At 58.4% G+C, this 23,631-nt stretch overlaps 1 protein-coding gene across 7 annotated transcripts in view; it reads left to right on the plus strand.

The window, feature by feature from the left end:
• The window catches only part of ZMIZ1 (zinc finger MIZ-type containing 1), a 229,344-nt gene that overhangs the window by 200,554 nt on the left and 5,159 nt on the right, over positions 1-23,631 (plus strand). For 5 of the 7 annotated variants that reach the window (XM_032491576.1, XM_032491574.1, XM_032491575.1 and 2 more), the window contains 16 exons: positions 4,681-4,795; positions 5,818-6,035; positions 6,787-6,985; positions 7,913-8,203; positions 10,948-11,130; positions 12,123-12,200; positions 12,869-13,043; positions 13,582-13,723; positions 13,837-14,047; positions 15,273-15,378; positions 16,294-16,454; positions 17,319-17,386; positions 17,725-17,793; positions 18,276-18,520; positions 19,754-19,920; positions 23,322-23,579. In XM_032491576.1, coding sequence (XP_032347467.1) covers positions 4,681-4,795; positions 5,818-6,035; positions 6,787-6,985; positions 7,913-8,203; positions 10,948-11,130; positions 12,123-12,200; positions 12,869-13,043; positions 13,582-13,723; positions 13,837-14,047; positions 15,273-15,378; positions 16,294-16,454; positions 17,319-17,386; positions 17,725-17,793; positions 18,276-18,520; positions 19,754-19,920; positions 23,322-23,579 — 2,686 coding nt within the window. The remainder of the gene's footprint in view (positions 1-4,680; positions 4,796-5,817; positions 6,036-6,786; positions 6,986-7,912; positions 8,204-10,947; positions 11,131-12,122; positions 12,201-12,868; positions 13,044-13,581; positions 13,724-13,836; positions 14,048-15,272; positions 15,379-16,293; positions 16,455-17,318; positions 17,387-17,724; positions 17,794-18,275; positions 18,521-19,753; positions 19,921-23,321; positions 23,580-23,631) is intronic. The other 2 variants (XM_032491577.1, XM_032491579.1) reach the window with 2 other exon arrangements.

Consider the following 23,631-nt stretch of genomic DNA (forward strand, 5'->3'; position numbering starts at 1 on the left):
TCCCCAAGGCAGTGGGATGTGGTCAGGTCCACCTGGCAACCTTTGCCCTTGACTAGTTCTGAGAGCCTGGGAACCTCGGATCTTAAGAGATGTGTCTGTTCAGCCCACTTCAAAGGATCACATGAGTTCTTGGGTGAATTACATGTAGTTTCTTCCAATATGGAAGCCACTCGATAAATCATACGAATCACAGCAGCCAGCAGTTTTAGGGCGCCCAGAGTGTGCTGGCATGGTCATCTTGCCCTGCTCATGTGAGCTCATTTAATCCTTATGACCATCTTCTAAGAGGGGCTGTCATCATCCCCGTGCGGGGCGAGGGATGGTCTCAGGGACACTGAGGCATAGTGAGAGTGAGTAGCTCCTTCATTAGCTTTCCTCTGTCCCCTCCCTGGAGGGCAGGACCTTTCACTTCCTGGGTGTCAGTGCCCATGAGGTTACAAGCACACTGTAGGTGATCAGTAATCAGGCTTAATGAATGAATGCATACATTCATTCATTCTCAGGTACCCCTCTGAGTGCACCAGCCCAGAGAGGTGGTGTTTCTTTCCAGCACTTTGGTTAGCAGAGGCTTCCTGAGCCCTGCAGGTGTGTGAAGACATCACTCCAGGCACAGGTAGGCTGAGAACTCGGGGCTCCCAGGGCAGAAGGACTCTCACTCAGGCCCCGACTTGCCCCCAGGAGCGAGTAGAGATCAGGCCCATGGACGTGACAAGGGCTTCCTGGAAGCGGTGGCCTTTGGAGGAGGAGCCTGGAAAGGATGAGTGGTGTTTTTCAGGGTGGGGACAAAGCGTCCAGGCTAAGAGGCACAGAGGTGGGGAAGCAGCTGCCGCTGTGTTAGGAGTCGCTTGGCCGGTGGAACATTGCTGAAATTCCAAGTGGCCTCTGGCACTGGTGCCTCTGTAGGTGGAGCAGGATTCTTAGGGCAGGGTTGGCTGGATAGGTCTGTGGCTGGGGGTGGCTTGTTGCGTAAGACCAGGCCATGCTGGATTGGGGGTGTGCAGAGCTGGGCAGAACTACTAAAGGTGGAATTCTCAGATCCCGGGGAGCTGGCCTCCCTCTGAACTGCGACCGTATGGACAGGAGGGAAGTGGCTCCCAGTGGGAGACCCTGAAATTCCTCAGCCCAAGGACCTCTGACCTGGGCCGAGCATGTCTGCTGGTTAAATAGCACTTGTAGAGGAGGGACACAACCTCAGGGCTCCCCCAAGGCCTCCTAGGTCTTCTCTTCATCACCCTGGGCCCCTTCCCTCCCTCGTAGGTCCCAGGATCCTGGCTCGTCCTTGATCCTTGGGCACTGGGAGTCAGGCAACCTCCCCCACTCCCCCACCAGTGGCAGTGTCTGAGTCTGGGCAGAGGCGTTGGCAGGGCTGACTGCCACCGTGGGCCTGTGGGGGCGAGCGCCTTCGCTGCGCCAGCAGGAGCCGTCTCCCCAGGAGATGAGTCACAGTCGTGTCGGTACGGCTGCCACTTCTGCTTCTGCAGCAGGTGCGAGTGGGGGCGAGCACATCCCCGAGACCACCCCTCCACGCGTGTGCCTGTCTCCTCCCCCGCGTGTGCACAGCATCGTGCCAGCAGGGCCCATGTGCATGCACACATACATGTCCCCCACCTACACACATGCACGCCGGGTGTACATCTGGGCTCTGGGGTGAACCTTCCAGCCAGACGGCGGGATGCCCAGTTTGGGAACCTTGGTTGAGTTTGCTTCTCACTGAGCTTGGGGTGGAGGGGACAAAACAGGAAGGAGCCGGTTTCCGCCCACAAGGCCCACCCACGAGCTGCAGGGCAGTTGGGAGCTTGCTGGCGGGCCTGTATCCCGGTGAGCCGGGGCCTCCCCACCTGAGGTGGTGAAGCAGCAGCTGCGGGGCCCCGCCAGGCTCCGGGGGCTCCCGCGGGTGGTTCACTTCCTGAGCCAGCCTGGCGTGTTCTGAAAGGACATGAACCTCGGTCAGAGCCAGACCTCATCGTGAAGGGTTGGTGGGAGCCTGTGGGGCAGGATTTCTGGGGAGAGAGGCCTGTGCTCTGCTCAGTCGCTGGGGTCCTGTACTCAATCAAGGTCCACCTATGGTGAGAGCCCCGCAAGAGAGCAAGTGGCCAGGGTCTCCTCTTTGTTGTTTAAAACCCTAGCCTGCAGGGCCTCCCTGTAAGACTCTGGTGTTCCAGCCCTGGGACCAAGTGGTGCCCCCTGGTCCCCAGTGACCTCCTGGGAGAGCAGGCCCTGCTTGTTTTCCTGAGCTCCTCTGCCCCACCCGCCCGGGCTCTCTGGGCTCCCAGGTCCCCCGGCAGCCTCCCCAGATGCAGAGAGTGTGAGCTGTCAGTCACCTTTGGCCTGGGTGAATTACATCTGGGCCTCGCCCCCTTTCCGCTGGCCCACATCACATCTGGCCTGCAGAGGCAGCAGAGGCGGGGTGTGGGCAGGAGGGCTGGTTCCCTAAGGACAGCTCCTCTCCCCCTAGTTCTAGGCCTCCTGTTCCCCACCCCCCTTCCCCTGACCAGAAATCATGAGTAATGCTAAAGCCTGTGTCACTTCCCACTTAAGAAAGCCTTTTTGTCTGCAGTCTCCTCTTTAAGCCCCATCAGACTTAGGCTACCAAGGCCCATGTTGTTCAGACTTACCTGCCTGAGACCCTCATTAAATGTGCACATTATCCCATGACCCAGGGCATACACATGCTCGTATATAAAATTAAGAAGTCTGTTCAAGGGATGATATGCATCCTTACACTGTGCTCACACTTGATTACTTTCTTTTTTTATCCCCTCTTTTTCCCCCTCATGCTAGTTCAGTGTCACGACCCACTCGTGTCATGACCTGCAGTTGGAAGACACTGAGAGTAGAGCGGTGGTGGGGTGTGTCCTGTTCTTATGCCCATTTGACAGAGGGGGAGACTGAGTGCAGACAGGCTCAGGAGCTTGTACCAGGGTCCTGACCCAGGGAGGGAGAGGCCAGAACTTGCAACCAGGGGACCAAAACAAAAGCCAGAGTAAGAGGAAAAGGGAGTAGGCATGGGGTTGCTCTTCTGCGGGTCAGGGCAGACCCATCCTGAGCAGAGACAAGAAGAAAGTCAGGGGCTGGCCAAGCAGAGAGGGTGTCCAGGCAAGGGGACAGCCAGCAGGGGCAGTCAGTGATGTGGTCCTGCCCTCCTGGCCTGACTTGACCAACACTACTGACTGCCCCCCAGCAAGGAGCAGGGCACAAGACTCAGACCCCCGGCTCCACTCTGCCCAGCTGTCATGCAGGACTGTGCCTCCCTCCTGGAAGTTGGAGCTCTGGGCTGGCTCCCAGCATTTCTGCCCCTAGTTGCCTCGGCCTCCAGGGCCTGGGCTGGCTGCCCGGCTGGGGAACAGTTCTCTAGGCATAAATGAGAGCTTTTGCCTTCTGCTGATTTCCTGTGATGAAGGCAAAAGTCAGAGGCGTGAGGTGCTTTCCTACCAAGCCACCCTCCTCCAGACCCCCTTCCCCCCACCTATCCCCGCTCCCCAGGTACCCAGCAGCACTGCCTTGCAGGCTTCGCCCCTGTGGGGATGCTTTGGACAGAGGTGGTACACAGATGTGGGTGCTTTGCTTTTCTGCTCTTCCTGGGGCCGTGTCTGGGATTTTCTCTCAGTAAGAGGTGCCAGAGAGCCAATGCAGGACCCGCTCTAGGGGAGAGGCAGCCTCAGCTTAGCACTCCTGGGGGCTGAGACCCCTGGTAGATTCCTTAATCTTGTGTCCCTGCCCCTCTCACTCTCCATCTGTACCATGGCGACCAACAGGAAGCCATTATTGAGCAGTTGTGGTATGCAGGGCGGGGCATCGGGCTTTGCTTCTGATGTTTGGGGGCTCCTCAGGAGATGTCATCGAAGAAGGTAGGTACTGTTGGAACTAAAGAGAAGACTAGGGAGATGTGGGAACCGCTGGGGTGGGGCTCCCAGAGGGGCGGGAGCCAGGATGGGAAGCTGGATAGGGTGGAGGGTGGGATTAGCCAATGGGGTAAATCGTCCTGCAGCTTGAATTTGGACTTGGCTTGTAAACACTAGATGCCATTGAAGAAGGTCCTTTAGTTGTGCTGAGTGGCTTAGGTGTTCCAGGGAGATTCGCTTGGCAGGAATGTGCAGATTGGGGTGGAAGCACGGAGGAAGCACAGCAGGTAGACAGGTGTGATCTGGGAAGAAGAAGTGACATGAGGAAGCTCGTTCCAAAGGCCAAGTCCGCTGGGTGGGGTGACCAGCTCATCATGAGGGGTTGGGGTGAAGGAGGAAGAGCCAAGACTCGGACTGAGGCCCTTCCGACCTTTTCTGAGAAGGACTCAGGAAGTTTTGCTGGGAACCTTGTACAGGGGAACCAGAGCCCTTTCTGGAAAGCCACCTATAGTCAGAGCCTGGTTGAAGGCAGAGCTTAGACTGAGCCTACAGGTCTCTCTTCCTCTGTAGCCAGGCCTGTGGACCTGGCCTAAGGGGAGGCAGACAGCCACCTCTGCAGTGATGGGAGCAGAGGTGGTCACTTTCAGTCTGTCCCCATTCAGGGTGCACCTGTTCTGCACTGGACACTGTGCCAGGCCCGGGAGACCCAGAACTGATGGAGAATGGGGTCACCTGGGTTTGGCTGGGAGCTACAAAGTATGGCGGTGGGTGATGGGGTACGCCTCGTCTGAGCCTGTGTCTGCAGCCTCTGAGGACCCCCCTCTATCTCCCTCTGCAGTGATGGGTCATTCCCCTATGACTCTGTCCCTTGGCAGCAGAACACCAACCAGCCTCCCGGCTCCCTCTCCGTGGTCACCACGGTTTGGGGAGTGACCAACACATCCCAGAGCCAGGTAAGAGCCTTCTCTCCCCCCAGCCACAGCCCCTCCTGTGTGGGACCATCCCTCGAACCCTGGGGCCCTTGGGTCACCATGCCATGTCACCCTGCTTGCTCTCCCAGGCCCTCCCCAGTTGGAAAGACCAGCTTTCAGGGCACACCCAGCTGTGGACATGCCTCTACCCAGGATGGGTCCACACCTGCCCCGAGAGGATGGCACCTGGCCCCTGTGCGCTGCCCCATCCTTGGGCCTTTCGGAGGGAATGGCTTTCACCTGACAGAAAGCGAGGAGTTCTTTCCTGGCCCACACTTACTTTGGTTGGATAAACAGGAGAACTTCCTGGTTGTTTTTATCCTCAGGGTTCCAATACCTGGGGTCATTTGACCCTGGGTAGCCTGGGTTGGATTTCAGCAAAAGCTTGAGCCTTAAACTTATGACAAACTCCACTCCACACCCCTAGTCAGGCCTGCCTCCCACTCTCGCTCCTGCCCTTTTCCTCCACTCTAGCCTCTGCCAAAGCCACGTGAAGGGCTAGGGGCTGCTTGCCACCCTGGAGGGAACCATTACACTTACCTGTGGTCTCGGGCCCCAGGGAGCCCCACAACTGGGATCCTGCCGCCCTCCAGAGCTAGCAAGTTGGGCTTCTCTTTGCCCTCACAGAGCAGCAGCCCAGGGCCTCTGTGTGGCCTGACCTTTGGGCATGCAGGCCACTTTGTGGGGTGGGAGGGCTGAGAAGTCCGATGCTTTCCCACCTGCTGCCTGGTGCAGGACCAGCCCCACCTCGTTCCATCACAGGCTGAAGTTCTCATCTCTGCTGCCTGTTTTCAGGTGGGGTTACCCACTTACAATCACTTGTGTATTATGCCAACAGTTAATGCCCAGATGAAATTAAAAAGCCCCCCACTCTTTTCCTCCTCCTTCTCTCTGTTGTCCTCCCTCTGTTTTGACTCCTCCTCCACCTCCACCCCCACCTCTGTCATTTCTCCTTTTTTCTCTCCACCACCAGTCTGGGTGACAGCCACTTTCTTTGCCCACAGGTCCTCGGGAACCCTATGGCTAATGCCAACAACCCCATGAATCCAGGCGGCAACCCCATGGCGTCGGGCATGACCACCAGCAACCCCGGCCTCAACTCCCCACAGTTTGCTGGGCAGCAGCAGCAGTTCTCAGCCAAGGCTGGCCCCGCGCAGCCCTACATCCAGCCGAGCATGTACGGCCGGCCCAACTACCCTGGCAGCGGGGGCTTCGGGGCCAGGTGAGCAGGGCCGGCCCGGGGCGGCAGCCTTCAGAAGGGGCGTGTCGGCCCTGCCTGCCCTCCACCCAAACAGTAGGGTCAGATGTAAATCCCAACGTGTGCTTCCTGGACTGGGAAGTATGGGGATCCCTGGCCCCCTACTTCTCCTCAGTTTTCACATCTGCCTGCAGGGCACAGTAATCCCCCATTCTGGGAGCTGGCCTGCGGATCAGACGGTGCACAGCTGGGTGGTGTTCTTGTGGCCATCAAGCCCGTGGGGCTCAAAGGACTACCTTTGTGTTCCTCATGATGACCCCTCTCTGTCACATCTTTATAAGTTGGAAGACATCGAGAGACCTGGCTCAGGAAAGCAGCTCTAGATGGGGTGCAGGAGGTTCAGCTCTGCCCTGCTGGTTGTGGAAGCAGAACTGTGTCGGGGCTGGGAGTCCTTGGCTCAAGAGTAAGGGAGGGAGAGGGCCTGGAATCCCAGGAAGGGGCTCCGGGGACCTAGGGGTGGCACAGAGGTGTCCCATCCCCCCTCTTGCCACCCTGCTCTGTCCAAGACTGCCTCGTGGCCTTAGCCCTCCCCAGCTCCCAGGACTGAGCGCTGTCCCCTCTGGGCTCTCAGTTAAGACCTCCCCCCTCTATGAGTGGTGGGCAGAACCGACCCACCTCTGAAACGACCGACCTCTCCCTGCCCACCCAAGGCTCGTCATAGGTTCATCTTTAGATTCAGGCGACGTCTAACTCTCCCTTCTTCTCTCCCTCGCAGTTACCCCGGGGGTCCTAATGCCCCTGCAGGCATGGGCATCCCTCCACACACCAGACCACCTGCTGACTTCACTCAGCCAGCAGCCGCCGCCGCAGCAGCTGCAGTGGCGGCGGCGGCAGCCACGGCCACGGCCACAGCCACGGCCACTGTGGCAGCCTTGCAGGAAACACAGAACAAGGATATAAACCAGTATGGACCGGTAAGGGCCGCAGCAGTCCTGGTCCTCTCAGCCAGGCAAACAGCCCTGGGAATCGGAGTTGAGGGGCTGGTGTCTGTTGAGCCATGTGTGCAGAGGGGAGCTGGCGGTGTCAGGGTGCATTTGAGCTCTCTTAGAAGCTGTGAAGGGGTGCGTGTTAGGATGCAGGCATGTCAGTGCTGCTGGGTGGGGCGGGGGGTTGTTTGGGTGCTTGTGTTGGTTCTGCGTGGGGTGGTGGCTCGTGTGTGTCTGCCTCTGGGGAAAGAGGTTCCCTCTTGCTCTCTGGGCCCTACTCACCAAAGAGTGGGCTCTATCATTCTGTCCCCCCGGTGGCCTCTGAGGACTGGTGCCCTCCTAGTCATCCCATCTGTAGATCCTGCCCAGGTCCCAGCTCTGCTCCCCTGACCTTCAGAAGGATGGGGTGGGATGTAGGAGAGGGGGACCCCCCCCCTTGCAGAAGTGCAGGCCAGGCATGGAGAAGGGGATTGCAGGATGGGGACAGCAGGGCAGGTGGGCAGAGGGGTGGGAGCTGAGGCCTCTTCAGACTTTGTTGATGGAGGGTGTGTCTCTGTGGGGCCAGGGCTTCCAGGAAAGGGGCTCCTGCCTCCATCCTCATCTGCCTCCATTCTCCCATGTGTCTCCCCTGCACCCTCTTCCCCGTTCCCTGCCTGCCTCCCTGGAAATGCTGCCTGTGCATTGGAGTGACTGCGCCCCACCCCATTAACACCCCTCGGGCTGCATCTTTCCTGTGCGGCCTGCAGAGGGCAACAGTGAGCCCAGGAGGCCAGTGGTCCTTTGGGACCAGCTGCAGCCGCACAGGAAAGAGTCCCCCGGACCCCCAACCCCCACTTCCCCCATTCTTCCCTCCCTGCACTTTCAATGCATGTGGCATTTTATTCTTTTTTTTTTTTTCTTCTTCTCCCGTTGAAGGTCTGTTCCTCTTTCCAGATGGGTCCCACCCAGGCGTATAACAGCCAATTCATGAACCAGCCCGGGCCTCGGGGGCCTGCCTCCATGGGGGGCAGCATGAACCCTGCAAGCATGGCGGCTGGCATGACGCCCTCAGGGATGAGCGGCCCTCCCATGGGCATGAACCAACCCCGGCCGCCCGGCATCAGCCCCTTTGGCACGCATGGGCAGCGGATGCCCCAGCAGACCTACCCGGGCCCCCGGCCCCAGTCCCTTCCCATTCAGAGCATAAAGAGGCCATACCCGGGAGAGGTGAGTATGACAGCAGGGTGGGAGAGGGGAGGACCTGGGGCTTGAAGACCCGAGTGCTGTGGGCAGTACCTTGAAAAAGGCATGGATTGACCTTTAGGAAACCTGGACCAAAATGCAGAGTCTTAGGAGTCAGGTGCTCCTGAGTTTAAGATCAGCTCTGCCATTTCCCAGCTGGAAGACCCTGAGCAAGTCACGTCACTTCCTTGAGTCTCTGTTTTTTCTTTTTTAAAAGGCAATGACAATCCAACCCACCTCCTGGGGCTGTTGGGAGTCTTGAATGAGGGGATGTAGATGAAGCACATGGCCCTGGGCCGACAAGGGTGGGCACTAACTTAGCAAACAGAGCCACAGTCAGGGTTCTCTTTTATCTTGGTGCAGATGCTAGCTGGGTGACATTGGGTCTACATTCCTCACACCCACATGAGGGTATCTCACACCCAAGAATGAGAAATGAGACAAAACCCTGTAAAGATCTAAAGGCCGTGCATGTCGGAGAAGTGATTGGAAAGCGGTCAGCGTGTTTCTTAGGTTTGGTCAGGAGGAATGCTGCCTATTGGGCCGCCCAGCCTGCTCAGCCATAGGATCTGGGAATATTGAGGGAAGCAGACCCAACCTCCTGTCCTCCAGGAACCGAGACTTCAGCAGGAAAGATAAGGTTTTAGCAGGAAACCACAAGGGACTGATGCTCAGTGGGGTGAATGGAACTCAGTGTGAGGTCAGAGAGGGAGGACTTCTTGGAGGGGGTGTCACAGGGCCTTCAGCGAGCACTCAGAAAGCGAGCTGGCAACAAATGGCCTGTATGGGTACCTGGGTGAGGATTTAGTTCACCTGAGGAAGACACAGAGACCCAGGATTATGGCCAGGTGCACACTCCTCAGGGGGCCCACCTGGATCCCTCATCTGGACAGGGCCCTTTCCTGAGCATCTCCCAGCGCTCTGCTCGCCTGCTTCTTCTCAGGTTGGCTCCACTCCGTGTCAGAACTGTGCCTTCAACTTGGGCTGTCAGTGGGCTTAGAGCCCAAAGACCCTGAGTTCCTTGAAGGTCTGTGTGCTTCCCCTCAGCACCCACCCTTACTCGGGCTAGAAGGTGGCTTGGCCACTGATGGAGGGATCCTGGGTCCAAGAGGGGAGAGAAATCAGGGACTTCCTCCAACACCCAGGAGCCTGGGTCAAATCCGGACCTCCTCCAGGTGGGTACCAGCTCAGGGAGAGGCCATTGAAGGATGGCAGTTCTCGAGGCCCTGGATGTTTCTGGGGGTGAGGGCGGGGGCCTCGGCCTGTGGGCCTCACTCCCATGCACAGCCCTCCACACGACTTCTGGGCCCTCTCAGCCCCTTCTGTGCTCAAACTCCCGGCGTCCCTGCTGGCTAGGCTAGGGATGCATCTGTCGGCCCCGCCTCAGGGCTGCAGGCACCCACGGAGGCTGTCATAGAAAAGGCAGTGGAATTCCCAGTCATGAGCCTGACATCAGCCTTGCGCCGAGACCGCTCTTGGCTCCCTGGCTCTTGCCTGCCACAGAGGAGCACACAGAGGCTCTCAGTTATCTTTTCTCAGTCATCCTCTTCAGAGACCTCTGATGCTCCCCAGCTGCACTGTACCAACCCTGGGCTGTGACACTGGTGGCCACAGCCTGCACTGCTGGGCCCTGTGTGGGAAGCCCGGCCTCACCTTGCAGTATACATTCACAGAACCTTGGAATTGTGGGAACCTAGGGGCAGGGGCTGGGATCAGGTCACCTGGTCCCACATAGGACTCTTCTGTAGCCCAGGGGACAGGCCCCAGCCTCCACTTCCCCTTCTGCAGTGATGTGACAGGACTCCCATCATCACACAGAGTGGCCACCGTAGTGCAACATCGTAAGCTGCGCCAAGTTCTTGGGCACTGACGCAGACCTCTCCCTCCTCTGCCGTCTACCCCAGCTCTTCTTTCATGTGTTGAGCAAGTATTGACTGCGGGCCTGTTCTTTGCCAGACACTGGGACACCGCCGTCTCCTGGACCTCTGAGCCTGGAGGGCAGGAGAGACAGTTTTATAAACAAGACAGAGAAGAAGCACTGACTCTGCAGGATGTAATGGCCTGGGCACCCTGAGGGTCACCTGATTTTACAGACTGGGAGGCAGCTGCAGGGTTGGGAGTGGCTCTCCCAGGATGGCAATGCTGCCCCTCCCTGGAGCTGTCACCTCTTCTCTCTCAGTTGCCTCCCGCAAGAGGGACTGTCTTGTCCCTTCACCAACCTGGGTTCTCCTGACCTCTGCACAGGTGGCCCAGAACTAAACATCAGTGTGTTCTGCTCAGTGTGGGGTATGGGGACAGCGCCTCCCAGATTCAGCCTCAAAATACAGGAGTTGGGGGTCACCTTTCCAGAAGTGCATCCTTTGTGACATACTAAGCACTAAGAGAGACCCAAAGGGGGCTTCAGAATTGAGCGGTCTTATGATGGCGTGAACAAAAGACTCTGGAAGTGCCCCTGGGCTCAAGGGGCATGGTGATTCCAGAAATTCAGCTTCATGGGGAGGTGACCCTCAAGCCAGATGGGCAGGATGTAGTGTTCCTGGATGTCAGGGCAAGAAGGGACCCCAGGCATCATCTGGTTCTGCCTCTCCGCTTTCCGGGTGGGGTGGGCATTCTGTGGGTGGAAAACAGCAGGGACGGAAGAGAGGAGGTGGGATGGTCCTGGCACCCAGTGCGCAGCTTGGTTCCAAAGCACTGATGACCTTTCCCCGCTTCTCTCTCTGCCACCACAGCCCAACTACGGAAACCAGCAATACGGACCAAACAGCCAGTTCCCCACCCAGCCGGGCCAGTACCCCACCCCCAACCCCCCACGGCCGCTCACCTCTCCCAACTACCCTGGGCAGAGGATGCCCAGCCAGCCGAGCACCGGGCAGTACCCACCCCCCACGGTCAACATGGGGCAGTATTACAAGGTGAGTTCCCCCCGCCCCATGGGCCCCTTCCTTCCTCACCCCTTCACCTCCCTGCCCCTGCCTGTGTCATCGTGGCCGTGGACGTCTCCTAAGGTCACCAGGGGGCAGACAGAGATTTCTGGATGTGACCTCATGTGCTCAGAGCTGTGCATGCGGTGGCCGAAATAGGAGACTGGCTTTTCTTGGTTCCTGTTCTCATGGGGCTCAGAGATGCTTTCCCTTCTCCTTCTCTATTTATAGCACACACAGGATAACAATAACAGTGAAGGAAATACATTTTTTAAAGAAAAAGCACCTGCCCGAATATGTTAAGGTTTGATTGCAAACATTGTATCTAGGCATGTGGGCACAACTGCGTTGTATAGTTTTTACGTGTAGTTGTTATTGCAGTTGTAATTTTGAATCAGTTTCTTTCGCTTGACACGGAGTCATAAACATGTCACTTACAGCTACCGTCCCTGTGGTTTTCACTTTTAATGGCCGCCCGACATTCTGCTGGGAACTGTACCATATTTTATTGTTCTCTTTCTGTTGGACATTTGGGTTGTTTCTGAGTTTTCACTTTTGAAATAATACTATGGTGAATATCTTCAAGCACATAGCTCTTTCCTTCTTTGGAATTATTGTAAAGTGTGTCTGCAGGAATGAGGAAGACTCTGGAAATATTTTACACTTATTTACGAGTGAATCATGCCCGCGTACATGACCACCCACCACATGGACTTACTGTTTTTACCCCAATTTCAGCACACTAGGTGCTGTGATTTTTATAAATTTGCTTAATTGGTAGCTATGGGCAGAGAGAGGCAAAACACTGACCACCGCAGTCACCTGCCCTACGCACCCAGCCACCCCCACCTCTCACCCCAGCACTGGGCCGGCCTCTTTAGCATCCCCTGTCCTCCTGGAAGATTTTCTTTTTGGGAGGGAGAGCGGGCTTCTGGGAGCTTTTTTGCCTTCCATTCATGGCATTGTTTATCTTGCTTTACCAGCCAGAGCAGTTTAATGGACAAAATAACACCTTCTCTGGAAGCAGCTACAGCAACTACAGCCAAGGGAACGTCAGTAGGGTATGTTCCAGTGTCCATCTTGGGAGTTATAACCCACACGTACTACATTAGAGGGGGCCTCACTTTTCCTGCCCCAGCCTCTCTGGACACGAGTAGGGTCGTCTACTCGGGGGCACAGAGATGCTTGGAGAATCTGCAGCCAAGATGAGTGGGCTGAGGATGAGTGTGGACCTGGCCAGTCCTGCAAAGTAGCAAGGCGAGGACTAAGCGAGGAAGGGAGAGGGGCTCCTGGAGATGCTCCATGCCTGACTCCACCTGGGGACCCCGGTGGGGTGGGGTGGGGATGAAGGATGTGGCCCGGGGCCACGATGTGGGCAGCGGGAGGCCGGGGCTTGTTCTAGCTTTCCTCTTCTCCCAGGATTGTATTAGGCCCGTCCCCCACCCCCTTGAGCCTGTGTCTCCATTGGTCAAATAGGCTGGGGACCCTGGTGCTGTGGCCCAAGTGAAGGGTGGGAGGCCCTTGCCAGGCCCGTCTGTCTTCTCATGGTGGCAGAGGCCTGAGTGCAGCCAGGATGGAGGAAGAGGTTTTCTTGGGAGACTCTCCTTCCTCGGGGGAGCAAGGGCCATAGCCCTGGGACCCTAGGGTGGGTGGGGTGTAGGTCCACAGCCGTGGCCTCTCCTTATTCCTGTGACCCCATAACCTACATGTGGTTTCTCTTTCCCTTCAGCCTCCTAGGCCGGTTCCTGTGGCAAATTACCCCCACTCACCTGTCCCAGGGAACCCCACCCCACCCATGACCCCCGGGAGCAGCATCCCCCCATACCTGTCCCCCAGCCAAGACGTTAAACCGCCCTTCCCTCCCGACATCAAGCCAAACATGAGTGCTCTGCCGCCACCCCCAGGTGAGTGCCCCACTCTCGCCCCCTCTCTGTCCAGCCACCCCACCTCCCCCTGCCACCCGGAAGTGGGCCAAGAGCCAAGGGGCTTGGAGGTTGGACTGACTTCCTGTGGAGGCTGGGCATGTGGAAAGGGCAGGAGGGTGTGAGAGCAGGCCTCCTTACCTCCCGCCTGAGCAGCTGGAGGCTGGGGAGGAAAGCAACTCTCAACTGTGGAAACGGGAGGGGAGGAGAAGCCAGGGGCTTCCAGAGCAGGGAGCAGGTCGAGGCAAGGGAAATGCATAGCTGGATGAGTAGGACGTGGGATGCAGGGGTGGTCAGGATGGGATCTGATGGACTGGAAGAAGCCAGGGGCCACCTGGTGTACCCTGAGCACACAGTCCTAGCTGCTGTGGCCCTGATCACACACACGCCCAGAACATGTAGCCACGCATGCGTGCCGTGTGGGTGAGCGAATCCCACCCCTCCCACGGCCCCAGAGCCCATGCTCTCTGTGCGGGTGGCCAGGGGCTTGCGGCTCACTGACGCCCCCACCCCCGCCCAGCCAACCATAACGACGAGCTGCGGCTTACGTTCCCCGTGCGGGACGGCGTGGTGCTGGAGCCCTTCCGCCTGGAGCACAACCTGGCCGTCAGCAACCACGTCTTTCACCTGCGGCCCACGGTCCACCAGACGCTGATGTGGAGGTGAGTGTCGGTGCATGGCACCGCCCAAGCCGGCTGGAGGCGGTCCCTGTGGTGACATGGAGGCCCCGGGCAGCACCCTCTTGGATCCACCCTGAGCCTCGCCCTGCCCCCAGGTCTGACCTGGAGCTGCAGTTCAAGTGCTACCACCACGAGGACCGGCAGATGAACACCAACTGGCCGGCCTCGGTGCAGGTCAGCGTGAACGCCACGCCCCTCACCATCGAGCGCGGCGACAACAAGACGTCCCACAAGCCCCTGCACCTCAAGCACGTGTGCCAGCCGGGCCGCAACACCATCCAGATCACCGTCACGGCCTGCTGCTGTGTGAGTGTGCGGGCGGGGCCCGAGATCCTCAGCCCCTCTGGGCCTCAGCCGTGCCCTGGGGTCTCCATCACCCCTCCCCACAACTCCCAGAGCGATCTTCAGAAGTACCCCAGAAATGTGCCGCTGTGTGCTCAAGGTTGTGTGATGAAATTCAGGCTCAAGTGGGCCTCCCAAGCTGCCGCGCTCTGACCTGAGGCTTGGCCTTTCCCTCTCGTACCGCCGCCTCCATCCTTCCTGCACACTCACCTCCACTTCCTTCTATAGCTCCTCCTTCTGGACATCATCCCCCGTGCCTAGTACCTTCTTCCACTGGAGAAGTTCTGTGTATCCCTCAAAGCTAGGCTCTGTTCATGCCTCATCTGCAAGGAATTTAATATTCTAATCACCTTTTCCCCCCAGGCCCAACTCCACCAAATCTGGAGTTAAATCCCTTCATCACCCAACCCTTCTGTCACAGAATCGTGTGTGTGTGTGTGTGTGTGTGTGTGTGTGTGTGTGTGTATTCTGAGTGTGTGCCCCTCTAACTTGTGGCTCATGGATCTAAGACCATGTCTGAGCCATGCTCCTGTCCCCCAAAATCAGGACCTGGCACACAGGGCTCACTTGGGGATTTGCATGGAAGTAGATTACCTGTCCTGCTCTGCTGATCTCCCTGGGGGAGAAGGAAGAGCTCTGATCCTGCCCTTATGAGGGTTGGGGCACCAAGACCAACTAAAGATAGGAGTCACAGGACTATGGATGCTTTCAGAGTGAGGAGCCTGTGGGAGTTTGTTGGCCTATGCAGTCCTAGAAGGCTTCCTGGAGGAGTGAAAACAGGATGACATCCTGTGGCAGGATGGGCAAAGGAGGCATGATGGGGAACAGCAGTGGGCAAGGGTAGGAAGTGAGGTGGCTCCCGTTCTAATGTCATGTGTCCCATAACCTCATCCTGGGTTTGTTTCAGTGTCAGAGTAAGCCTTGTTGGCCTAGACCAGTGGCAGCTATCCCCAGGTGGTGACCCCGGTCTGGGTCCCCCAGCTCACAGGTCCTAGGACACATCCTGGGCCTTGAGGGCTCTCTCCCAGGTCCCAGGGGACCCTCTCCTAGAGGGGCATCACCATGGACATGGGGCCCTTTCCTGCACTTGGCCCCTGGGGCAGGGGGGCAGCCTAGGCCTGCAGAGGCCCAGGTGGGCGGGCCGTGGGGGCCACGGGGCAGGGACCGAGCCTCCACTCTTTCTCGGCAGTCCCACCTCTTCGTGCTGCAGCTGGTCCACCGGCCCTCCGTGCGCTCTGTGCTGCAAGGCCTCCTCAAGAAGCGACTCCTGCCCGCAGAGCACTGTATCACGAAAAGTGAGTGGGGGCGTGGGGGCCAGAACCAGACCCCAGTCCCACCAGGTCCGTCATCCCCTGGCATGACACCACTGGGCCCTGAGTGTTCCCTGGCACTAGCTCCTCCTCCTCTCCCTCCACTGTTCCTCCTCTGGGGCTGTGGGGATGATCAGATGAGCACATGGTTCTATGAGCATAGGATGTGAGGAAGGTTAAAACAAAACGCCATAGTGTAGGTAAGCTAGGCAGGCTTCTTGGAAGAGGTGATCGCCAGGAAGGATGGGAGGAACTGCAGAAGGGGATTCTTCATCAGGAGCGAAGCACAAGGGTGGATTCCACACTGGCCCGCCCACCTCAACAGCCCAGGCTTGACCCTAGAGGGAGGGACTGGGCCCAGAGGCCCCGGTGCAGATGCTTGGTGGGGGCGCACCATGCAGGGAGGGGCACCACTGCTCCCCCTTCAGTTGTGCTTCACGTTACATCCCGAGCCCCAGAACGCCACCGGGTGGTTGTCCATTCTGGTTTCCACACTTGGAGAATTAAGTGCAGAAGCGCCTGATGGGGGGCTCTCCACTGACCCAGAAAATCAGTAAAGTGACAGACTAGGTTTCTGCAGGTTTTGCAGAAAGTCCTGCCTTCCCTGTGAAGGCAGGGCCTGTGCTGCAGAGACGGGGGCTGACGTGGCCACCTCCAGGGGCACATGAACTTCACACATGTACATGCAGGGTTATCATTCCAGAGTTCTGGGTGGCTCAGGGCCCCCGGCATGCCAAGCTCTGCTTCACCCTGGCTGGGGTGTGCTACATACCTATTCATGAGACCACCCCCCAGTGTTGGGGGGCATGGAGAACCAGGGTATGTTTCAACCACATGAGGCAGTGAGGGGTGTGCAGGACGGTCCTGCCCTCCTCATCCACCAGTGCCTCTGCCCCACAGTCAAGCGGAATTTCAGCAGCGTGGCTGCCTCGTCGGGCAACACAACCCTCAATGGGGAGGATGGCGTGGAGCAGACAGCCATCAAAGTGTCTCTGAAGTGCCCCATCACATTCCGGCGCATCCAGCTGCCTGCTCGAGGCCATGATTGCAAGCACGTCCAGGTGAGTGGTCCCAGGGAGCCGCCTGAAGTCTGACTGGCATGGCGAGGGGTAGGCTGGGGGGCAGCGGAGCCTGTCTCTGACCCCCAAAGGATGCCGTGGCCATCAGCACTGATTTCACTCACTTCCACCATCGCGTATCCTTTGAGCATCTTCCATGTGTGCTCAGAGCTAGGTTCCCAGGGGGCTGCAGGACTGGATTTAGACAGTCCCTGCCCTGGCAGATGCCAGATGCCAGCTGGAAATGCTGCACACACAGCCACCACGGCTGATGGGGAACCTGAAAGCAGGGCTCCCTCTGCCCGGTTCACTGCTGTGTCCCGAGGCCTTGCCCTGAGCAGGTGTTCAGGAAGTGGCTGTGGGATGAATGACTGTCACAGTCTGGTTGGCTGCAGCAGAGCATTGTGCAAATCCGGGCAGCCCGGGTGGGTGGGATTCACTGAGTCGGGGCTACTACAAGGCCAGGCCAGCCACACCCTCAGCCCCGCTCTCTCACATAATTGATGAGCTGGATAGTACGTGTCCTCCACGCTTGGGCTATCACAGGGCAGGATCGGTAAGGAGCAGCTGCAGGGGAACCAAGAAGGCTTCTCGGAGGCTGTGGGTCGTCTGAGGCGTGGGGGTGATACGAGGAGGGCTGGGCACAGACCTACTGGGACTCCACATGGCTGGTATGCTGTGTGCACAGCAGAAGATTGGCACAGTCATCACCCCACTCAACCCCCAGCCCTGAATTTCTCCATCACCTGTCTTGTTCCCTGGTGGGAGGTCTTCATGAGGGTCTCAGAGGCAGTGGTACCTGGATCTAGGTCATTTCTGAAAGCCCTGGTCTCATCTGTCTGTCTGTCTGTCTCCCGGCCTCTGCAGTGCTTTGACTTGGAGTCATACCTGCAGCTGAATTGCGAGAGAGGGACCTGGAGGTGTCCTGTGTGCAAGTGAGTCTCGCCCACCTCAGCGGGAGCTTCCTCTCCTGGCCGACGAGGGGAGGAGCTCGGCTGGCCTCCCTCGGGCCCTGTTCTTTGGGATCCAACCACTTCCATCTGCCCTAAAAGCAGAGAAGAGAACCCAAACACAGCAGAGGGGCTTGGATCACGGGGGCTGTGCACAGTCCCTTTGTATCAAGATACAACAAGGCGGTCCTCTCCTGTTGATGCCCCCAGTCGGAACCAGCAGCAGGGGCAGGGTCTCCTGGACACAGTGGGGAGGAGTGGGCTGTGCCCCCACCCCCTAGGATCGAGGAGCAAAGGCCAAGCCTTCCTCTCTCCTTTTCCAGTAAAACCGCTCTGCTCGAGGGCCTGGAAGTGGATCAGTACATGTGGGGCATCCTGAACGCCATCCAACAGTAAGTGGGCCTCCCCATGTTAGGGTGGGCAGGTGGGGGCGGGGCGGGAACACTGGCTTGGATTGCACAAGATGAGTGCCTGGATGTCCCTGTTACCCCATCCTCCACCGGGCTGGCAGACCACTTACCCACATCCCTCAGCTCTCTGCAAATTTGAGGACTTCTGTACCTGAACTTTCCGGAAAGGACTAAGCTCAGCCAGAGCAGGAAGCTGACAGTGTTTGCAACAGCAGCGGCTTGGGTGGAGGCCTTGGGGCCAGCTGCCCCATGCCCAGCCACTTGCTTTTCCTATAGCCTCAGTCTCCCCATCTCTCAAAAGATCTAAAACACCCCCACACCTCTGTCATATGCGGAGTGTGGTGGTGGGAAGTAGGGCAGAGGGAGCCTGGACCAGGACACCTCAGTGTCTGCCCAAGCTGGAGGCTTTGTGTCCAAAGCCCAGCGCCACAGAGCCTCAGCTCTGTCCCCTTGCTCCCCTGCAGCTCCGAGTTTGAAGAGGTCACCATCGACCCCACATGCAGCTGGCGGCCGGTGCCCATCAAGTCAGACCTACACATTAAGGATGACCCTGATGGCATCCCCTCCAAGCGATTCAAGACCATGAGTCCCAGCCAGATGATCATGCCCAATGTCATGGAGATGATCGCGGCCCTGGGCCCTGGCCCATCCCCCTATCCACTCCCACCTCCGCCGGGGGGCACCAACTCCAATGACTACAGCAGCCAAGGTGGGTGATATGGGACAAGGAGGGAGGAAGGAGTCCCACTGGGGGACACAGAATTTCTCGGATGGTAGCAGGTGCAGGGAGGGTATGATGTGAAGGTGCAGAGATAACACACCCCTAAAAAATCCTGCGTCACTGGACTTGGGGGCGTGGCAGCCCATGCAATGCCGTCTTCGACCCTTTCCACCCAGCCACCTGGTTCCATCCAGCCCTGTGGGTTGGCACCCAGCCGGGAGGGCATGAATGAGGAGCTGCTCCATGAGCCAGCCTCCTGCCTCTCCCATGCACCCTGTCCAGCCTCCTATCCTGAATCCTGGAACCCCTGTGCTGACAGGTGCCAAGCCTGAGGCCGTTAGAGTCCGCTTTGCTGGGGGCGCTAACACTACTCCCCCTGGAGTTCTTGGCCTTCCCGTGTTTCTCTCTGACATCTGTATACTGTCCCTGCCACTCTCCTACCCTTCCAGAGACAGAGTCTAGGGGCCTGGAGCTCCAGCTTCTGGCCACCAAGGTCACCATCACTGCCTTCTCACTCTCCGTGCTGCCCAGACCAAACTGTACCACACTGCCCTCGGTTCCTGGAAAGTGTCCACCCCACCTCAAACACAGGGGACGGCAGCCACCCACAGGATTCCTGCCTTTATGGGCTCCTGGATGATGAGAGGCCCGGAGAGGTTAGCCCACCTAGCCAGAGTCCCGCAGGATGCTGAGGGCCCCAGCTCTCCAGCATGCTGACCCTCTGAGTTCTTGCCACGGCCACGTGGTGGAGGGAGCAGCAGCTGGAGAGCTGGCTTCTGATGGTGCCATCTTGAGTTTGAAACAGCTTTCTTCATGGACTTGGCAGATCCTGACCCTTTCCCTGGGTCTGGGTCATCCCAGTGACAAAGTGCTGCCTCAGGGGCTGTGGGGGGCAGGTCTGGGGGGCTAGCTCAGCAGATCCTGTGGAAGGCTCAGACTTGGGCCTCATCCTACATCCCCGCTGCCCACAGTCTTCTGGCCCACCCTTCTCCCCCTCTGCCCTGCCCATAGCTGGAGAACAGCCCCCACCCTGGAGTGCCAGGGCCCACAGGAGAAGGCTGCATCACTGCCCCACTGCACAGCCCGGAAGCCTGAGGCTCCAGGAGCCGACTCCAGCCTCTTGGGAGGAGGGATTTGGTTCTTAATTTATACACTGTGTACCCTGGGGGTGGCCATCTTCCCTCTGGGTGACACCCTTTTTCCAAACCCATCTTGTTCCAGGCAACAACTACCAGGGCCACGGCAACTTTGACTTCCCCCATGGGAACCCTGGCGGGACGTCCATGAACGACTTCATGCACGGGCCCCCCCAGCTCTCCCACCCCCCAGACATGCCCAACAACATGGCTGCCCTTGAGAAGCCCCTCAGTCACCCCATGCAGGAAACTGTGAGTACCTCTCCCTCGCCGACGCCCTCCAGCCTCTGTACGGGGCTGACAGGGACAGAGGGCTCCACCTGGACCTCTCCAATGTTCACCTCATACCCTCCCAAGCAAAGGGGAGGACTGAGAATTGAGTCTCCAGGAGTGGGCGGCCTGACTGATTCTGGGTCATGGCCTATCAGCGTTCTTGGACTCGGCTGTTTCATTCACCTCAGACATCAGATTCTCAGGAGATGGGGGAAACTTCAGGCTCTTACCTGTGCCCACACTGCATACATACACACATGTGCACACCCCACACACACAGGCCCACACACCCCCATACACCCCACACATGTCCCCACCGCCACACACATGCACACATACCATGCCCTCTCTCCCCGCCTTACACACACTCTTACACTGACTTACTTTAGCTCCATCCATCCATCTAGAATTTTGTCCCAAACCCAGGCACTTACTCCCCAGGGGTCTGAATCTTCCAGGTATCACCTCTTCCTGCAGAAAGAAACGTTGGGAAGTCTACTTACCTAGACAGTATTCACTTTTTCGTCCTATTTCACATGTTAACACACCCTGTGTTGCTGAGAAAGCACCTTCAGGTAAGGTGTCCTGTGCTGTCCAGAGGTCTTCTCTTCCTGTGGCCCCCACGGCCATGATGGGAGCCCTGGCTACCTCCTGAGTCCTCACCTAGGGAGCACTCCCAGCCATGCCTTGTGCCATGTGTAAGCAGACACAGGCCTCGTGCTAATGGAGCAAAAGTTCTGGCAGTGCCTGGATGGATGGATAACAGTTGGGGCTTTGGGGAAACCAAGGCCCAAGGGCTAAAATCTGAGGCCTCAGTCATTCCTTCTGTCCCTGGTCTCTTATCCTAGCAGGAAGGCAAATCCCTGAGGGCTTGGCAGTGGGTCTTGGGCCACAGCAGCCAGAAAGAAGGCTCCAGGGTCTTGCCAGTGCCTGGCAGTGGGGTTAGGGGGCCTCTGCCCAAGGGCACCTCTCCAAGCCCCCCCATCCTCCACCACACGCCCTGGAAAGAAGGGGCATGCGTTCCCCACACCTGATGTGGAGTTGGCTCCGCCCCTGGGCCGGGGACTGTCCTGCACGCCAGAGCTACCTGTTCTCAGCCAGAGTGACTGTTAACCAGAAGGACTCTAGGTGAAGGGCACTGCGGCAGCTTTCCTGAGGGACCCCAGAATGCCAAATTGGAAATAGCTGCTTTTACAGGCCTTTGGCCATATTTTTGCAAGTTATTTTATGCCCCATGGGGCTTCCAACTTTTGGAGGCCTCTCCTGGCCTCCTTCCCCAGCCTTGCTCCCTAGGACATCAACATCCCACGCCCGGGAGTCACCCAGATCACACTCCTCTACACGTTCCCACGGCGCCTCCCGAGTCCTCACAGTTCCCAGCACTGCAAGACAGTGGCGGGAGTGCTGTATGCTCCCTGTGTCCGATAGACTTTCTCCTGCCTTGTTAGCCCTGCCACCTGGGGCCTTTGCAGAGAGACTTAAGCCTGTGAGCTGACCGCACAGCCCCCCAGGATGCTCCCTAGATATGCAGTGTCCTTCTCCATCTCTAGGCTTTCACTCTATAGTATCTGGATCCAGAGTACAGCTGCGTAAGGGGGAGGAGGTGGCGGGTACAGTCCCAGATAAACATTCCCCACACCTGCCGGACCCCAGCAGCCTGACCCAGCTGAGCATGAGACTAGGAAGGGTTTCCATGTGTGCACGGATGGGCAAGAGGGCTCCAGCCAGGCCCTGGTCACTCAAGGACTCTTCCATGCCAGGTGGGAGGGTGACAGGTACATCAGCAGGTCCCAGAGAGCACCTGCTCCTCCAGGTTCTGAGACATTCCAGCAAGACGTCAGGGCCAAAGGGGAGGGCAGTTGTGTCAGCAAATCTGGGGACTGTCAGTCCAGGGCTGGGCTGCTCCAAGAGTGTGGAGCCCCTCCCTGCCCCACTACTTCCCAGAATGGGCACTGTAGAGCATCACAGGCATGGGTGAGAGCCTTAGACTGGCCTCATACTTACAGCTGTGGTGGCCATCCCTCCAGCCTCTCCTGGTCCCTCTTACTTCATATGCATCCCACATGTGGTCCCACAGGGTCACCAACCCCACGGTGGTGCAGTCATCCCCTATTCTCAGGGCCCGGGCTAGAGGGGCGTTGTGTTGTGTGGGGCCACCTGGACCATGGGCAGAGGCCAGCCCACAGCACGGCCTGGGGAGCAGCTTTCAGGAGAATCAGGAAGAGGAACTAAGGTCTGAAGAGTATTAGGGATGGCATGGCTGCCATTTCCAAACCCACAAAGAAAGGAAGTGTCAGTGTTTCTGTGTGGCCCAGAAGACGGGGCAGGGAGGAGGATACTGGAAGACTAAGGAGATATGTGGTCACCAGGCTGCTGGGTCTGAGTGATGCTGCCTGACCAGTCAGTGAGCTCCCTTCACCTGCCGAGTGCAGTGGGGCTGGGGGTCCGTCAGGGATGCTGGGAGTGGGATGAGGGCTTGGACTCGGCCTTTCAGTCTGAGATCTGAATGCCGAAGGCTGCTGAGGCAGCACACAGATTGGCAGGGGAAGTTAAAGTGTCTCCCACCCTGTGTCCCCTGCCTGCCCACCCGGGAGTTTATCTGTGAGAGAAGCACGCCTGCCCCAGCATCGAGGCACTCCGTTGGTGGCCTCGTGCCCAGGGTGGTGTGTCCAGGTGCCTGCCAATCCTTACCACGCTGTGGGTGTGGCCTGGCACTGCCTAGGTGGGTGGCCAGCAGGAAGGGTCTAGCAGGACTCAGTAGCCCTGGCTCTGCCCCTCTGACTTGGGCTCATTTCGTCTTACCCAGGGGCAGCAGGCAGAGCTTGCACTGAGGCCCCGGCTACCACTGGAGCCTGCGTGCCCGGTGTCACCCCCAGCCCAGGGCCCACGTCGGGGCACAGACCCCCCTCCCTGAGCTGCACGCCTGCCCCATGCTGTCGTCCGTGTCTGCTCTCCGCCGCCCCACGCCGCCAGCAGCACTCCCGCCCGCCTCCCTGCTCCCTGGAAACATGCCCATTTCGCTTCTCCATCCTGCCCTCACTGTTGTTCATTGTGCTGGTGTCCGGGCGAGGGAGGCAGAGGGGCTCCCAGGGGCCTGGACCCCGCTCTCATGTCTCTGCTTGTCTCAGAGCCCCTGGCCGCCTCCCTCCCGGCCCCACGCAGCCTCTGAGCCCCCTTGACTGACGGTTTAGGGGGGAGGACTTTTTTTGTTTGTTTCTCTGCACCCAAAAAAAAAAAAGGCATTCAGCTGTGTAAAGGGGTGGCTTTGTTTTGGGGGTTTGTTATTTTCCTGGTTTTGTTTGGTTTTCATTTCTCCAGGCATCTCGTCGCTGTACCTCGTCACCTCACCTTTCTTTTTCCTGCTCTCTCCTCCTCCACAGATGCCACACGCTGGCAGTTCTGACCAGCCCCATCCCTCCATACAACAAGGTTTGCACGTCCCACACCCCAGCAGCCAGTCAGGGCCTCCATTACATCACAGTGGGGCTCCTCCTCCTCCTTCCCAGCCTCCCCGGCAACCGCCACAGGCCGCTCCCAGCAACCATCCACACAGCGACCTGACCTTTAACCCCTCCTCAGCCTTAGAGGGTCAGGCCGGAGCGCAGGGAGCGTCCGACATGCCGGAGCCTTCGCTGGATGTAAGTTGGGGTCACCACGTGCCTTGGCCTGGGGCTAGGCCTGGCACTGGGA

Source organism: Camelus ferus, chromosome 11, assembly GCF_009834535.1.
Source record: "Camelus ferus isolate YT-003-E chromosome 11, BCGSAC_Cfer_1.0, whole genome shotgun sequence".
NCBI classification, from domain to species: Eukaryota; Metazoa; Chordata; class Mammalia; order Artiodactyla; family Camelidae; genus Camelus; species Camelus ferus.